The 18,261-nt window shown below is 40.7% G+C and overlaps 1 protein-coding gene and 1 long non-coding RNA gene across 3 annotated transcripts in view; one reads left to right on the top strand and one right to left on the bottom strand.

The window, feature by feature from the left end:
* Positions 1–359: 359 nt before the first annotated feature.
* pcdh18b (protocadherin 18b) lies at positions 360–6,933 on the bottom strand. 2 transcript variants are annotated; one of them, XM_048176593.1, is made up of 4 exons: positions 3,704–6,933; positions 3,291–3,379; positions 2,809–2,969; positions 360–1,703 (listed from the first exon to the last, which is right to left on the bottom strand). In XM_048176593.1, the coding sequence occupies exons 1-4, from the start codon at positions 6,194–6,196 to the stop codon at positions 961–963; spliced, it is 3,486 nt and encodes a 1,161-aa protein (XP_048032550.1). In that variant the 5' UTR covers positions 6,197–6,933; the 3' UTR covers positions 360–960. The 2 variants fall into 2 exon arrangements, with proteins under 2 accessions (XP_048032550.1, XP_048032551.1); XM_048176594.1 differs by having other exon boundaries at positions 3,291–3,346.
* Positions 1,175–18,261, top strand: part of LOC125259163 — a 54,610-nt gene continuing 37,523 nt past the window's right edge. The window contains exons 1-3 of the long non-coding RNA XR_007182737.1: positions 1,175–1,301; positions 3,712–3,828; positions 10,183–10,219. This is a non-coding gene — a long non-coding RNA (uncharacterized LOC125259163). The remainder of the gene's footprint in view (positions 1,302–3,711; positions 3,829–10,182; positions 10,220–18,261) is intronic.

Genomic DNA, 18,261 nt, shown 5'->3' with positions numbered 1-18,261 from the left:
TTTTTTCTTTTTCACTGTCTCTTTTCTATCTCACATCTGTGCTCATTATTCATACTACGTCCATCCTTTCAATCATTAATGAAATATACAGGCTCTTTCAGTCAGTAGGGGGCGCTCATAACGAGTGCAGAGTAGATGAGAGCGACTAAAAAAGGTATTTTTCCCTGCAAGGCTGCTCTCCAGATCTGTCTGTGAAGAGGAGGAACACAACTGCACACTCCCATTTTACTGGATATTTTGAGGAACATAAAAACTAAATGGAGTAGCACATTATGTAATTTACTGGAAAACTTTTTTTATGCCCACAAATCTACTAATTTGAACAAGAATACATCAAAAAAAAAAAGTAAAAACAGATGTGAATGTGTGACATATCTTCATATCTCTTTATTTTGTCATTTGTTTAATGTAAAACAGAAGTTGGCACAAAGTATACACCATTATAAATACCACTCCCACCCCTAAAACATGCTTTCAGTACCTTTCCCACCCCACCAAATAACACATACTCAATAATATTCATGTACTTATATTATGCTCATATATAACAATACCACTGAAAAAAGAAAGAAAAGAAAACTTTTTTTAATAAATAAGAATATTTACACCAAGGCATGTTGATCTTGATTATTTTTTCAACATGCATATATAAAAATAGAAATCTGATAGCTTTATATACATTTTTAACTTAGGTATATACACATATATAAATATAAAGACTACAAATTGTATTTTTAAAATACAAAGATAAATACACTCACATTGTGTACACTGTGGCCAAAAACCAGAAAATACAAACGTTATTTGGATAATTAGCATTCACAAAACACATTACATCCAGAAATGCAACTTTAACGACAATTGCAGGTCTCTGTGTTTTTCTCTTCTTTTTTTTTTTTCCTTCTCATATAAAAAACATGTTTTATTTTATTGTAGAGAGCGAGAGACAGTGTTTAGTCTTTAGCTTTGCCTCACATCTTGAAGGAGTTTGTTGATTTCGGCAACCAGCTCGCTGGCGTCCATAATTTCGCTGCGACTATCGCAGCGCTTTCCGTGCAAATGACCGAGCACAGACTCTAACTCGTCTTCCTCATGATTCTCAGGAATTTCTTCCATTGCAGGGAGCCATTTTGAAGAGGACGCTGATGTTGCCATGGGAGCTGGCAGAGGGGCGGGGAGGGGAGCCACCAGGGCTGTCATGTGACTAGCAGGGGCGTGGCCATGTCCAGGATTTTGGAAGTGTGTATTAGCGGCCCAAACAGCCACATTCTGCTGATAAGTGGCAGGGCTTGGCTTACCAGGTAAGTGGCCCTTCCTTCTTTCCAACGATCCTACCCCTGCAGCACAGGCTGTTGCCTTTTCAGTTTCATTAGTCTCTGTGTAATTATCCAACGAGGAGGGGAGGAGCCTCTGGAACACGCTGTTCATTTCAGACAGCAGAGAAGTTGTTCCGCAAAGGTCTTCCCCATCACCTGCCTCCCCCTCTCCATCCTCGCTCTCCTTTCCGAATGTGGAGAAACTCTTTTTCCTCAGTGTTGACTCACCAGATTGTGGTGCTTCAGGGGTGGCTTTCTGCTGGGGATCTTCTCCAGGGATGTAGAGGTTGCTGCGGTAATCAGAGGAGGCAGGGGAAGGCAATGGAGGCATCCAGCACTGGTCAGAGTGACCGAGGACACGACACTCTTCAGTGCACAGCTTCATCGCTATAGAAACAAAACAAAAGCATTGATAGAAGAGGTTAGCTAATGATTGCTGTTTTCTGGCACAACATGCAAAACTGCATACACCCTTAACTAGTCAAATACATCAATTGGAAGCCAAACGACTAAACAAATCTTTCCAGTTCCATCCAACCAGATTTGTTTTCTAGAAACTATGCAAAACAAATCAAATATGCCAAGTTATAGCACTTATTGAACATGTTCGGTATTACTCATTTATGTTCTAGGGGCTGATTATAGCGCCATTAATTTTGAAAGGCCATTTATAATACATCTTAGAGTAAATAAAAGCCCAATCTGGTGCATTTGCAAAACAGGCCCTCATTTAGCACACTCTCTCACTCATGCAGAGAATGAATGATTAAACATGCTGATTTACAGAAATCAATGGCCCATCCCCGTACACAACCCAATTCTTGTTCTAATCACAATAATGATTGTATTATAGATCAAGTATGCATATATATATATATATATATATATATATAATTAACTTTCTTAAGCCCAAAGTATACTTAACTTTTTACATGTACGCGAAGGTCAGCATACAGTGCACGTGACCCGAATTTCGTCATCAGAAGAGTACGCACACTGCTGGATTTTTGTAACCGCGTACTTGCGCATTTAATTTTTTTTGTAGTAATACATTTATCCACAAGGTGGCAACCATGCTTTGGGGGCATCGATTCATTAGGTAGTTGAAGAAAAACTGCATAAACAGTACAGACCGGAACACATTAAAGCTAAAGCGACAATGGAGGCCTACATAGACGAGAGATTGTGCGAAAAGGTTAGAAAGTACCCTTATTTGTACAACTCTAGCATGAAAGAATACAAAGATGTTTACATGGGTTGTAACTCGTAGCGAAAGATTACACAAAACTGCGCTTGCGTCGCACGCCTGTGTGTGCGTATGAGTCAAATTAAGTATACTTTGCAAGGCTGTGAGTTTGACTATACTTTAGGCTTTAGTTTCAATTTATGACTTTTTAAAGCTATGTCCAAATGTTGTGAAATCAAGGCCTGGTATCTACAGCCTCATGTGGTCTAAAAAGGACTCCTCATCAGCATCTACTCTCTTGCTTACTTGGATGCAGTCTGTGGTGTCCATCAGGAGTGAAGAGCTCACTGAAGCCTTCTCCAAGTAGAGGAGACTCCCTCCCCATCTCACAATCACTGTCTCCTGCCTCACTATCCCCTCGTCCACTGTCCTTCAGGCTGAACTTATCCATCTCATTCAAAGCATACCTAGAGACAAAGAACAAACAATTAGATATTACAATAGCTTTGACTTTGTTGCTGTATATTCATTATCATACATATTTTGTTTTACTTTTTAACTTATTGGTTGTGTAAAAAATGGAATGAGCCTCTTAAGGAGGGAGCAGTTTATGCATAAAGGGGAAAAAAGGCTTTAAAAAAGGGCAGTTGACTTGATTAGGCTGTCGTGTATCATCAGCATCTGTTACTTAAGTACTCCAGGGTGTCCAGACTCTCACGGACTAGAACTTTAAATCCCCTGTAGGATGGTCTGTAAAGGTGGCAACAGGCTGAAGTGTGATTGGTTACCTGTAGCTCCGGGTGTATTTGTTGCCACGGAAACTGGGTCTGGGTTGGTACTGGCCCTGATGAAGTATGGACAGAAGCTGTGAGACTTGCTATAGCCAAAAAGAAAAAGAAACAGGGCGGGGAACAAATAAAGAAAGGAAAAAAATGGAAATAAAAATGAATAATGGCAGACCAGACAGCAAACCAACACAAATACAGACAAACCATGGTAGTGATGGGGGTGGGGGGGTTGGTGGGGTGAATGAGGGAATGATTTGGATGGATACTTAAGCATGATGAAACAATCTATGGATATGCAAATAAACATGCTATAAATGAAACAAACATATTGGATATTGTAACAGGTTTAGGGGGAATTCAATAGTCAGGAATAAAAAGTTCACAAATACTAGATACTGAGCACTTTTTTTTACCTCGACAGGTGGTGTGGCATGAGCAAGCTCTAGGGCGAAATTCTCTGGCACGTGATTGGAGGAGATGGTGACCAGGCTGTTGAGTGATTGGCGGCTGTGGTGGCTCTGGCGACTCTCTGGAGCAGGTGAGGCTGACGGGGAGCGAGGATGGGCCCTCACAGGCAGGGTTCCATTAACCGTGGGGACCAATGTGATATCACCCTTGTGGATCTGCCGGGCAGGTTTTTTGGGATGGTTTTGGTAGGTGGACTCAGCCACTCTGCAGTTATAGGAGTGTCTTGGGTCCTTCTGCTCTCTCGAGCACCTGGTTGCAAACATCACCATAACGATGAGAAGTACGCCACAGATGGCACCGAGGGAGATGATGATGATCATAGACACGTCTAGGGTCGATTGGTTGTTTATGTCTGAAGGGTTCAGGGAGTAGCTTTCTGGATAGTCCCGCAGGCTAATGTGCAGAACTGCCCTTGCTGACAGTCGAATTGATGCCCCTCTGTCTTGTACCAGGATTGTGAGATCAAATCCCTCATGCCCAGAAGCCTCTACGCTTCCATTGGTTCGTAACTCGCATCTGCGTGGGTCAATAACAAAGAGTCCTTCATCATTACCACCAACTATGGAGCAAGTCAACTCGCTGTTGGCCCCTGCATCACGATCTGTAGCCTTGATGATTGTCACCAGATGACCAGGCTCGGCGTGCCGCCATAATGGCACCTCAGCTGTGTGGTTGATTAGTAGTGGAGCAACAATGATGGGTGGGTTGTCATTTTCATCTAGTACAGTGAGCAAAACAGTGGCATTGCTGCTCAGAGAAGCTGGGCCTCCGCCATCCCGCGCCTGCACGGTGAACGAAAGCCGGCCAACTTCTTCCCGATCAAAGCTTCGGAGAGCATACACGGCCCCGTTGGATGGGTCGATGGTCACATAGGTTGAAATAGAGCTACCTTGGACCTGGCTCTCTACAATTGAATAGGTCACCTGACCGTTAGAGCCCAAATCTGGGTCAGTGGCCACCACTGATGTCAGGTATGCCCCGGGCGAATTGTTCTCAGACTTGAAGATTTCATACCGGCTCTTTTCGAAGCGAGGGGGGTTGTCGTTTTCATCCTGCACCTGCACTGTGAAGTGTTTGATGGTGGACAGGCTTGGTGAGCCGTGGTCTTCAGCGATCACCGTCAGGCTATATTCAGAGCGTTTCTCACGGTCCAGAGACACATTTGTGAGAATCATGTAGTTGTTCTCGTAAGTCTTCTGCAAGCGAAAATGCCCATGGCCATGAAGACGGCACACAACCTCACCATTTAGACCTGAGTCGCTGTCATCCACGCGCACTAATGCGATGAAGGTATCGACAGGGGAGGCCTCTGAGATGTAAGCCACCTCCTCTTTGCCCTGAGTCATAAGGTTGATGTTGATTTTTGGCTTGTTGTCGTTGACATCAACCACTTTGATGATTATCTTACAGTGGCCTGGAATGGAGTTGGGACCCATATCCTGAGCCTGCACATCTATTTCGTACGAGGAAGTAGTTTCGTAGTCTACTTTCTTAATTAGAGTGATGTGGCCATTATCTGGATTAATTTTAAAGGTCTCAAGGATTTTGGGTGGCACGTGGCTGCTGAAAGAGTACACTATTTTGCCATTATTGCCTTCATCTGGGTCTGTGGCATTCAGGTCCACCAGTAGCGTCCCCAGTGATGAATTTTCCAAGAGGTTGACCACGTAAGCCTGCTCGTCAAACACCGGGCTATTATCGTTGGAATCAGATATGCTGATTTTAAGCAGGGTTGAGCCAGATTTCGGCGGCACGCCAGAGTCTGACGCTGTGAGTTGTAGTTGGTAGCTGGACTGTGTTTCCCTGTCAAGTTCTCTCATCACAACAAGGTCTGCATACTTTGCGCCATCCGTTCTCGTCCTGATATCGATTTTGAAAAAGTTATTCCGAGTGAGCGAGTAGGTGTGTAGCGCGTTTTCGCCGACATCCGGGTCCAACGCGCTATCCAAAGGGAAGCGCGTGCCCACAGACGCGCTCTCTGATATGTCTATGGGGATTATGGCGCGCGAGAACTGCGGAGCGTTGTCGTTGATGTCCAACACTTCCACTTGAATGTGAAACAGCTGGAGGTATTCCGTGGGAAGCGTGATAACGTCGAACTCGATAGTGCAATTTAAGTTTTTCTCGCAGAGCTTCTCGCGGTCGATTTTGGTGGCGATGCTGATCTCTCCGTCCTCCTCGCGCACAGAGAGTAGAGGAGTGCTGCCTCTCTGCATCGCGCGGAAGCGCGGGGACACCGAGCTCGGGAGTTTAGATAATATACTGGCTACATCCTCTTTCAGTCTGGCAATCACCGTGCCAACTCTCTGCTCCTCCAAAACTTTGTATTTTAAAGTCTTCCCCCAAGCACTGTGCGCCACGACCGCCAGAAGTATAAGTTTCAGAAGCATCTTGCAAAACAGTACATTCCTGTCGCTGGGATATTTAGTTGTTCCCATTTTTGAAGCCGTGCGCAAAGTACTTATTCCGCACACGGAGAAAACTGGCTGCTCGGTTGTTTGGTGTAAATTAAAGCATGATAAATCCTCAGATCAGATGCATGTGGAGTCGAGGAACCAGCACTTCCCCTCTCAGTGTGTATTCAGCGCCTCGGAGAAAGCATCAAGACGCGGTATTGCTCCTGCACACATCCACTTTCCTCTTCGTCTGACTGTGTGTGAGTTGGTGCGCGGGTGTGTGGGAGGCGCAGCTCCTTGTGTGTGTGTGTGCTCTGTCTGTGACTCTGAGAACACTGACTGGCCCCTTGCAGCCCACCTCAGACTGTGGCCCCCACCCTCTCCAAACTCCAGCCTCCCCTCCTCGCCCCACGGCTGTACATCCCTGAAAAGAAAAGAAAAGAAAAGAAAAGGCAGAATGAAGGAAAGAAAGAGCAGTGATTGAGGTGGAACTGGCAAGCAGATCTCGCCATGAGGAGGACAGAGTTTCAGAAGTGTGCCACAACAATAGAAAAAAGGACACATTTATTCAAGACAACGTTTCTCGAGTCACCCCGGCACACTTTGGGTTACTTCCCACTGTAGAAATGTTTTCATCATCATAACATATTTATTTCTATCTATATAACTTAACATTTCTGTCATTTCTACTCGATTTTATGCTTCAGAGTTTTAGTTTAGTTTGTCATTTAACTTTAATTAAACAAGTGGTTGATCCCTGCACCTTGTCACTTTGGCTTAATTTTGATTTTACTTAAAAAGGCAGCAATTAAACTTTTACAGTGTTCTGATATTTAAAATCGCACCAATATTATAATCTTGAGTAAGAAAAAGGGCTATCCATGATAATAGTGCATTATATCTATACTATAGCCTATAATGTATACACATGGTTTCCAGAGAACTTTGTAAATAAAATTTCTAAACCACAGAGTTCTGGGATGAAGGGTAACTGGAGGATATCAGATAGCACATCAGCGCGCTATTGTGTCTCGCTGGAGGAGTTTGCGCGCGTGGCGAATCGCGCGCTGTGAAAGGGATTCCCCCAACCTCCCTTAACCCGCAGTCAATGTGATTTCTCACAGAGGTCACACTCGGCCCCCATGCACAATGCCACTTTACGACTCACCATCTCTGATTCTGCCGCATTAGCATCATTATGCGCATTCACCCACAAACAAAAAGCAAACATGAGCTTCTTGCAGTTTCACGGCCATCTGGTTCAAACGTCCAGAAAACACAAACCAGTAATTATATCAGTCAGTCTTGCAAAAAGCACATTTTCACGACACACGGCGAGAATTTGTGCATTTCACTGTATGTTTTTATCAAATAAACCCATTTGAACTTTATCCATAAGGCATCTGATCCTTTGCGCGTCACGCATTTGTAGTGCACAAATGTAGTGCACAATTGCAACGCACATAAAAGTAGTCTATGTTTAAACACTACAACAAATTCAGTAAGAGTTGAATGACTATACTACTTAATGTTTATACTAGAGTCGTTCTGATAAACAGGACGTGTGCAGTATGGAGATGCACCGTGAGAATGCATTGAAATTCGGTCCTGTGACCTGTGGCTGTCCATCTGTCGTGGGCCAGCTGAAGTCTGAAGCTGTGCTCTTCGAATCTGCTCAACACAGCAGTGACCCTGACTACAGCCCATCAATCACTGATTTTTGTAAGCAAATGTAATATTGTAGTTAGAGTTTTCAGTATGTCGTCAAGAATGTGTCGCTCCCAGAGAGCCAAAGCGCAGGACATTCTTCCCATCTAAACCGCAGGCGTTTGTCACACTCATAATTAAAGTTACGTTTTACTCATGCAAGTTACTGTTTCTTATCCATTCGGGAAACTTTTAGTTTGAAAGTCATCCTCGAAATGTAATTTCATTACTTCTTGCTAATCACATTTCATGCTCAAAGAATTTCAAGTCAGTGCGTTTTAAACAAGTGGGTGGTTTTATTCACACGCCATAAAAGGGGAAGACGCGCATGTGCCCAAGCAGATGCGCATAAGAAACGTGTGGTGCTAATCACACATGCTATTTACATACTAGAATTAAGTGCATGAGATAGCATAGCTAGCTCTGAAAAAGGAATAGGCTTATATATTTATTTATTTTTATGTTCTTTTTCTTTCTGTGCATTTTTCTGCAGTACTGTGCACTCATAAATGAGAACCAAATGACACAGTCATATTTTAAACTATTGACTGAGCAATTGTCTTCACGTTTTTCATTTTAAAAGTCGTCATGTGTTGCTTTGTTCATAAAGTGACCGACTGTATTTAAGCTATAATCAAGTAAATAGTTTTACAGCAGCGGCCCAATTAAGCATGTATGGCCTACAATATGAGCGGGTGTTGAAATCTGGCGGCGTCATATGTTCTCATCAGATGGCTTTGTGTGTGTGTGTGTGTGTGTGTGTGTGTGTGTGTGTGTGTGAACAGGGGTATTTGAGATGCATTTTCAAGCTGTGGTCGTAAAGTCACCCCGGGCTGGAAGAGAGGGAGGGGTATGGGGGGACTGAACTTTGTCATTGAAATGAAAAAGGATCACGCGCACAATGGAGCCTGGCAGGTGGGACGTCGCAATTCGCAGAGGGGCCGTGGAAACCGGCGGGGAAGCCGAGCGCGGAGGGAGGAGGGAATCACGGCGGAATGCTCCGGCGCCGCGGGTCGAGAGGGCACCGTGGGTGTTTGTAAAGGCACGCGAGCATCTGCCGCCTGTGTGGCAACTTCTTTCCCCTCCTCCTTATTTCTCATACCGTTCTTTCTTTGCTCTGCAAACCGTCCCTCCCGTTTTTTTACTTCCTCTGCCCGCTGTCTTTCTCTCGGCTCGTGGCAGGTCACAAGCATTCGGCATGTGCCCTTAATGAAACCTTTATTAACGCATGTCTTACATTTTGGGAGTTGCGTACGAAGAAGAGTTAGAGATTTACGCAAAAGGACACACATTCTCGAGACATTAGGTACGCACACGTGCGTTTGTTTAGAAATAGTTTAGTTTTCGATCATGCAATTTCTGTTTATACTTGAGCAAGATTTATTTCTTCCACATGAGTCATGGAGAGAAATCTGCCTTCCCACAAACTTCATGTTCACTCTTAAAAAGGTTCAATGCAAACCAAAGAGATGTCATAGAAAAGCCCTCATGTTTTAAAGGGAACCTTATATTGTCTAGTTCTTTGTACTTGTGCATGGAAGAATCATTCCATATTCCATGTTGTTCCAAATCTGTGTGATTTGCTATTTTAAATATTTTATCTGTGTTTGTCCATGCAATGAAAGTCAATGGGATTCAAAACAACGTTGAACCACACTGATTTTCATTGTATAGACAAAACCACTGAGACCTGAGTCATACAGTTTGGACATTTTCATGATTGTGTAAACTAACACTATATGAAATAGTTCTTTGCTGAACTTATTTTTAAAGGGTGTTGGATGCAATTCCCTTTTAATCTAATTGATTGCAAATCAAAGCATTCCAAAGAGTTTGAAATCTCTTGCTCTGCTTTCTTCACTATGATATGTGGCATTTCTGGAAATTATTATGGAAAAGTGTACTGTCAGCATCTCATAGTCAGGGAATCCTAAATCGTGGATGGGTTTATCAACTCATCAGAGATATGTCAGGAACAATCTGCACTTACAATTAATAATCTTGACACCAAACATCAGATAATGCGCTATATATCATTGGCTGTTTAAATGTGCAGTATAAGTTTTCCTCTCTCATCATTCTTGCATTTTGTTTAACACACTTTCATAGCAATTCGTAAATTTGTTTTTGGTGAATTGGTGGCTAACACGAACGTTTTGGTACAATCTGTTTACGCACCACTGATGGTTAGGTTTGGGGGTGGACCTTCATGCTTGCCGTATGAATGACATTGTACAAATTCATATTAATTCATCAAATAGTTATGTTTTCTCATGAGATGGCAGTGTAAAATACCAATAATCTTCTTTTGTTTTCCACAGGAGGTAGAAAATCACACAGATTTGGGACATCATGGGGGTGAGTACATGATGACAGAATTTTCAGTTTTGGGTGAACGTTTTTTGTTAATATCTCAGAATTAAAGTATAAATCAAGGAAAAGAGGAGTCTCACATTGGCACTTGACCAAAAAGACACAGAAATCCAACATTTAGAGAAGCAGCTGTTTGAAATTCAGTCTAACTCGGCTCACATTCACAAGCCACAAAGACGTGAATGTTCTGTTTTCAGATTTTTGTCCTAAAAAGACAGACCAAGAGTGTGTCTGCGCAACAGAGTGTGTGTAAGAGGCCAATTCCAGTCCGTCTGGCAGCTGTTGCTTTGTCATCTGATCACTTGTTTTTGTAGCCGAATGATACCTTACTTCAGTGCATGCCACTAACCTGCGCCTATCTGATGTCACTTTCAGAAAATGCTTTTCTGTTTTATTTTAGAGTTCACAACACACCGCTCTTCTGTTTTGGATCATCATAGCCCAGTTAGCTTGAAATGGTTATCTGATTTCAAGAAGAAACAATTCACTCTCTTTTGCTCCTTCAGCTGATCAGAGAGCTGCATATTGACAAATGGAACCTCTTGTGTTTTTGTTCAACATGGAGGAATAACTTGTCTTTTTAGTTCAAAGGCTTTTCTGCGAACGACTTCACAAAACATGACAGTGTTGGAGATGGGGGAAAAACAACCTATTGTTCGTTCTTCTCGACACACTTCTTTTCTCGGAGAGCACAAAGACGCACACTTCTGGGGGCATTGGTGACTTCGGCGCATGTGGGGGCTCAAAGGTGACATATTTCTGAAGGGGGTTCATTCAGTATGCAATAGATTTAAAGCCTCCCTCCTTCTCTCTTCCCTTCGCTCAGTCTGCTTGGTTTGGCAGATGTGTGGGGGTCTTTTTTGGGGAGCCTGGGACGGCAGCGCGCCACGTGTTCACAATGTCAGCCTGATTTCTGTGGAAACTCTTATGAACGAAGGATCACCTTACACAAAGAAACAGAGCCACTTTCTCTCCCCGCTACTTTCCGACTCTCTTTTTCGTACTCTCCGGTTTCTCCAGTTTCTTCTTCGCAATCCCTTTATGTTATTTTTGGATTTTTTAGCAGTTTAAGACTCTCGCCTGCAGATCTGCACCCTCAGATTACACTTTGTATCAAATGAATGTCTTCTGTGCTGCGGGTTTAAATGTGATTTACAAGGGAAAGAACATATTGTTCTACCCTAAATGGGTCTTTAGAAAATGTATTATCAAATACGAATGAGAAATATATACTTTAACGAACTAAGAAATAAACTAATGTACTCTTAAGTAACGCCTTGCAAAATAAAAATAAATAAAAAATCCCAGTTTATGGCCTGTGACGGCTTCCTGTATAAAAGTTTTTTTTTTATGGTAAGAGCCAGAGATTGACAGAACCCCCTCTGAGTTAAGCCAAGTAACTCTATCTCTCCCTCTAATGGGTTCAATTAAAACTCCAGACACACACACACACCTATAAAAACAGTGAATGTGTTTATCTTTCTGGTTCCAATGGAGGGTAAAGAGGATAATTTTATAGCTAGAGGAAGTGATCGTCTGCCCATTCTGTCTAATCCAAACACTTTTTGGCTTCGGGTCAGCTTAAGAGTGCATATGTGCCGACCTCAGCGCTCCTTCATCGTCTGTCTGTCCATTTATAACATTCATGCATTATTCCATCTATCTGTCCAGGCATTCTGTGGATTTAGAAGGAAATCAGTGTCTGTTGCTTTAAGGCTTGAAAATCCAGGAAAATATGTGTCATTGAATACCATATAGATCCTGCTGTTGCTAGAGTCTAGAGGGTTTTTTTTAAGGCAGCTATGAAACTGTATTAGGCCAGAACAAATGCTCTTTGTTTGATTTTTGAAACACTTTGTGTTTATGTAGTCTTTTCAAAGTATCATTGGCAAAGCATTTAAAGGGATAGTTCACCCAAAAATAAAAAATATCATCCCATGATTTACTCACCCTCAAGCCATCCTAGGTGTATATGACTTCTTTTAGACAAACACAATCAGAGATATATTTAAAAATATCCTTAGTCCTCCAAGGTTTATAATGGTTGTGAATGTGGGGGGCCGCGTTTTGAAGCCAAAAATAATGCATCCATCCATAAAAAAAGTAATCCATATGACTCCAGGGGGTTAATAAAGATCTTCTGAAGTGAAGCGATGTGTTTTTGTAAGAAAAATATCCATATATAAAACTTTATAAATTCAAATAACTAGCTTCCGGTTGACGACCATACGCAGAATGTGCAAGTCGATTTGCGGCGGAAGAGTATCCTTTGACCTGACGCACAACTAGAGCAAAACAAATCACCAGTCACGGATTATAAGTCTAAAACAATAAATTTTAAAGAGAAATGTCGGAGGATTTTGATATAAAAGAAGAGGAGCTTGAGTTTGTTGCACAGCCCTATTTGTTTGAACCGCAGGAGGCGTCTAAGATTACGATACTCCAACATCCTGTGTCATACATTGCGTCATAGGATTACTCACTTGCCGCAAGTCGACTTTCTGTGTACGGTGGTCCACCAGAAGCTAGTTATTTGAATTTATAAAGTTGTGAATATGGATATTTTTCTTTAAAAAACACATTGCTTTGCTTCAGAAGGCCTTTATTAACCCCACCTTATGGATGGATGCATTATTTTTGGCTTCAAAATGCAGCCCCCCATTCACAACCATTATAAACCTTGGAGGACTAAGGATATTTTTAAATATATCTCTGATAGTGTTCATCTGAAAGAAGATATACAGTCATATACACCTAGGATGGCTTGAAGGTGAGTAAATCATGGGATAATTTTCATTTTTGGGTGAACTACTATTAGCTTTGACATTTACTGTATATTTTCAGTTTTTGATTTCTATTTTTTTATATATATATAGATATATTTAGCTTTTATTTTTATTTCAGTGTTTTAGTAATTTTAGTACTTCAACTTCAACTTATTTTTCAGTTTGTTGCATGGCAAAAATTTCTCATTTTGATTTTCATATAATAGTTATATTTGATTTCATCTTTAAGTTAAAGGTGCCCAAGAATGCTTTTTCACAAGATGTAATATAAGTCTAAGGTGTCCCCTGAATGTGTCTGTGAAGTTTCAGCTCAAAATACCCCATAGATTTTTTTAAATACATTTTTTTAACTGCCTATTTTGGGGCATCATTAACTATGCACTGATTTTTTCAGCGCGCCGCCCCTTTAATTCGCGTGCTCCCTGCCACACGAGCTCTCGATTATATTACAGCACATTTACAAAGTTCACACAGCTAATATAACCCTCAAATGGATCTTTACAAGATGTTCGTCATGCATGCTGTATGCATGCTTCGAATTATGTGAGTAAAGTATTTATTTTGATGTTTATATTTGATTCTCTATGAGTTTGAGGCTATGCTCTGTGGCTAACGGCTAATGCTACACTGTTGGAGAGATTTATAAAGAATGAAGTTGTGTTTATGAATTATAAAGACTGCAAGTGTTTAAAAATGAAAATAGTGACGGCTCTTGTCTCCGTGAATACAGTAAGAAACGATGGTAACTTTAACCACATTTAACAGTACATTAGCAACATGCTAACGAAACATAGACAATTTACAAATATCACTAAAAATATCATGCTATCATGGATCATGTCAGTTTGTTATTGCTCCATCTGCCATTTTCGCAGTTGTTCTTGCTTACCTAGTCTGTTGATTCACCTGTGCAGATCCAGACGTTACTGGCTGCCCTTGTCTAATGCCTTTCATAATGTTGGGAACATGGGCTGGCATATGCAAATATTGGGGCGTACACCCCGACTGTTACGTAACAGTCAGTGTTATGTTGAGATCCGCGTGTTTTCCGGAAGTCTTTTAAACAAATGAGATTTACATAAGAAAGAGAAAGCAATGGAGTTTGAAACTCAGTGTATGTCTTTTCCATGTACTGAACTCTTGTTATTCAACTATGCCAAGGTAAATTCAAATGTTGAATCTAGGGCACCTTTAACAAAGATATTTCAATAGATGTATTTAACAATAACAGCACTGAGTATGTGGTTTTTATGAATGTCCACAGTACTAAAGATCCAGAAGTGCTTTAGTGTAATGTGTCAGTATAACAGCATTCACTTTCAAGGCATTTCAGTGCTTATTACAGTCTTAAAACCCTAAGAGCCTTATCTCATTTATGATTGCTGTATACTTCCCATTCATAAGCCAAAATAATTGCCCAAAGAGAAAAAGAAACTGAACATCACATTAGCCTACTGTGGAATGTGGGGTCTTTACAATCCTTTTAGCGCTAGTCAGTGTTAGCATGATAGCTAATTGCTTGGCTAATGGGCAATTAGCTTGAATCAGAGTGTGGGCTTGATAATTAAGAACATCTCCAGAAAGGCAGCTAATGATCTCCAGTTTCTGTAGTTTTAAGGCTTTGTTGACGTTCAACTCAAACCCAAACAACCCCCGAGTCTCATCACTGTAACTAAAGAAGCTGGGGAAACACATGAGAGAATAGAGAAAGAAGTCGAGTCTCTTTGTTTGAATACTTTAAGATGTGAACAGTGGCGCTAATAAGTGGGCCGTGTAGGCTCTGGCTATCAGTCATTAAGCAAGGTCGTTAATTCTGTACGCCAAGTTTAAGATTGATGGGCTGGGATGGCATTGTTTAAGTGCTAAATTTGTTAAGAGACTAAATGGCTTCAGGGCATTCATTCATTCTGTCCCTGGTCAGCACAAGGCCGCTCTCAATACAGTGTGACTTAAGGCCACCAATGACCAGCCTAGGGAACATAGTTTTCATAGTCCGAGACATGTTTTTATGGAGGAGCACAGCTAAGTAGCCTTATTTGTAACTTTGCTGGAAACGTTCCACTGGCTTCCCATCTGAGTGCCAAATTAACTGACTCGCATTCCCTGTGCTCTTGTACATTTCGTGTTGCATTCCCCATCCCTCCCCAGTTCTTTTTTGTATTTTTAAAAGAAAACAAGAGGCACACTTTGGTTTGTTCTTTGTTGCAGAGCGGCCATCACATTTAGCAACCCCCCAGCCCAAACACACATGATCCCTTATGCCAGCCAGTGATTTAACGCTTATCCAGCGAGCTCCCCCTGCAGCGACAGAGGGCATGCCATGAGAGAGGCCCTCTGTGGGGGGATGGAGCACCGGACCGGAGTGCTGACACTCGTGGCTGTTCACATGCTGATGGTTCTTTGTTAGGGCACCAGGCAGGAGGTCTCCTTCAGGACCCCCTCCCAATCTGACACACTTAGTAACTTTTGTATTGGCCTGGGCCCTTTGTCAGACTTCACATGACCTTTGACTTCCCACTCAGCCGCCAATCAGACACCCTGAGAGTGAGGGGACAGCAGGCTGAAAGAGCGAGGAACAAAAGCTGCTGATTCACTTTATCGCAAACGCACACGAACCGCAGCTCTGACGAGATTTTTCATCATCGTGGTCGCTATCTCTTTTGTCAAGCTAGCTTTTTGTCTGGGAGAAATTCTAGTCGTTAACATGAAGGATTTTGAAACAGCTTGTTATCCTTTGTTATTCTCCTCAGTGAGTGTAAGGGAGAAAACAAGGAGTACAGTTTAAATTGAACTGCGAGAGCTACTAGATCTCATTTCTTTGCTGCTTTTGGGGTTGAATGTTCACCACTAATGAGCTTGTGCACTTTTAAATACCAAGTTAGGGATGTTACATGTCTTTGTTCGTCAAATGGGTGATCGTAATTAGCAGTCTCAATGCTGAAACATCATCTTTGAAAATCAATAGAATTCTACCCTCATCGTTAGTCATGTTACTCAAATAGTTTTATAGTTTTCAATAATTAATGAGCGTATTTTTAGAGGTTGACTTGTTGTAGTGGAATTACAAGGACAAAAGCTTCTCTTCATAAATATGAGAAGATGACATTTTGTAATCTCTCCATTCGTATCTGTATCAGTTTTAATGCGCTTTATTGGCATGACTAATAATCGTGCATGTGCATTGCTGGATTTGAGTGGCATACAGAGAACATACTGAAAAACCAAAAATAGTGCAGCATAATGTGCTTCGTCTCTCTCTTTCTATGTCTGAGGCAAGCTTTATTGGAAAAGCTGTGAAAATGTACAAAATTGCTAAAGCATTCAAAGTACTTACAGCTATTGCACATGAAGCATGATAAATGAGATATAACAGAAAATAGAATATGAATATTTGCAGTTATTGCTCAGCAAAATCGGAGAGTGTTGATTAAAGAAGATGAAAGGAATTCTGAAAAAGGAACAAGAAAAAAAACCCAGAGTGGCTCAGTTTTCACTTTTCCTTCCCTGCCTTGAAAACAAGCCGATCAATGGAGCCCTTGTGGCCTACAGAAGTGCAATGATGTATCAGTTTGTCTGGAATTAAACGCTTTTTCTAGATTCTCTATTTTCAAAGCGCAGTAATGATGTGAGAGGGAGCAGTGGGAGGCTCTTTGTAACCTCTCTTGAGGTTGAAGAGATTGAAGATTATGGTAGTGTGGGCTGAGATATATCCACTTTCATAAACCTATGTAGTGTAAACTCGGACATGTAGGGCAAACAGGACATAAAGCGTGCATCAGTGGGCTATTTAGCAATTAATTGTGGTACTGTTATTTAACTTGTGACATGTAACTCGTTCCGCACCATTTGTGCTAAGGGCATAAATGACATTTCTTTTTTTTTTTTTTTTTCTTTTTTTTTTTTTACTGTTTGTTGCACTGTACTTGTCCGTGTTTGCACATTCTACAGTCTGTGCATTAGTACACTGTAAAAAATTATGTTCATTAATGATATATTACTATTATTATTATTATTAATTAATGTGTCTCAGATAACAAAATATTTTGAGTTTCTGTTGATTAAACCAATCGCCTTTGTTGCATTAACTCAAAGTTTTAATTTCATTGAACTCAAAATTTTAAGGCAACCAGGTAACTAACTTTTTTAAGTTAAACCAACAATTATTTTTTTACAGTGTAGTGGGATTTTTTAGTGACTCTTTCTGCTGGTTATGTAGATACACCAAAAACACTCATTGATTCAACAACAAAACAAATCATTTATTCAGTTGATTTATTAAAAAAAAAAAAAAAAAAAAAAAAAAATATATATATATATATATATATATATATATATATATATATATATATATATATATATATAATATTATAATTATATAACTGATTTATTTAGTGAATACAAGTCGTTTAGAAGATTAACTTGAAATAATTATATATATACAGTATCCAGTTTCAGTTTTCAATACGATCAAGCGTTTACGGATTAGAAAAGTTTATCCCACTCCTCTCAAACCAATTTAAATTTACATAAATTGTTAACATGCCACATTTTCACTCAGATTGGATATTTAAACCACTTGTAATTGTAATACAATGCTCACCTAATATGTTAGCAAATCAGCTGATTTGTTCAAAACACTATTGCATGTTTGATCCGTGTTGCAGTGGTAACTTTCAGGAACTGTAAATGCAAATAAATGTTACTCAATATTAAATAAATAGTTCACCCAGAAATTAAAATAGAAGAAGACATGGAATCATTTACTTGCTTTCATTATATTCCAAACCTCCTTCTATGGAACCCAAAAGAAGATATTTTGAAAAATCTATCTAAAATCTAAAAAAAAAAAAAAAAAAAAAAAGGTGAAGCGTTTTATTTATGTCAATTGGGTCCACGGTTGTTTGGACCCCTTTAGGTTTGAAATACCTTCTTTTGTGTTCCACAGGCATACAGGCTTGGAATCTAGGTTAGTGAAATATAGTATATTAGTAATGTATACTGCAGGAATAATGCTCTGAATGGAGTTGCATCATTTTAGTTGTGTGCATATCTAAAGGCTTGTTTTACATTTTATCTCTTTCTTTCTCTAGTGTACAGCATAGTAAGTATCCTGTCAGTCTGGCATGCCGTAAGTTCAGAAAAGCCCAGTCCCTTCACACATTCACGCACACACACCCCTCCCGTTCCAAGCGGTGATAAATCAATTCCAGAACGCCCTCCTTGTCTCCAGCTCACTCAATC

This window comes from Megalobrama amblycephala, linkage group LG23 (genome assembly GCF_018812025.1).
Source record: "Megalobrama amblycephala isolate DHTTF-2021 linkage group LG23, ASM1881202v1, whole genome shotgun sequence".
NCBI classification, from domain to species: domain Eukaryota; kingdom Metazoa; phylum Chordata; class Actinopteri; order Cypriniformes; family Xenocyprididae; genus Megalobrama; species Megalobrama amblycephala.
Note: the sequence above shows the minus strand (reverse complement) of the source record. Positions and strands in the feature narration are given on the sequence as shown.

What these genes read in the sequence shown, in the direction of transcription:
- pcdh18b (XM_048176593.1), bottom strand. Translation starts at nt 6,196, where the DNA reads ATGGGAACAACTAAATATCCCAGCGACAGGAATGTACTGTTTTGCAAG. An exon ending in ATGCCACACCACCTGTCGAG is followed by an intron (nt 3,380 to 3,703) that starts GTAAAAAAAAGT and finishes TTTTGGCTATAG; the next exon opens with CAAGTCTCACAGCTTCTGTC. An exon ending in ACACCACAGACTGCATCCAA is followed by an intron (nt 1,704 to 2,808) that starts GTAAGCAAGAGA and finishes TTGTTTCTATAG; the next exon opens with CGATGAAGCTGTGCACTGAA.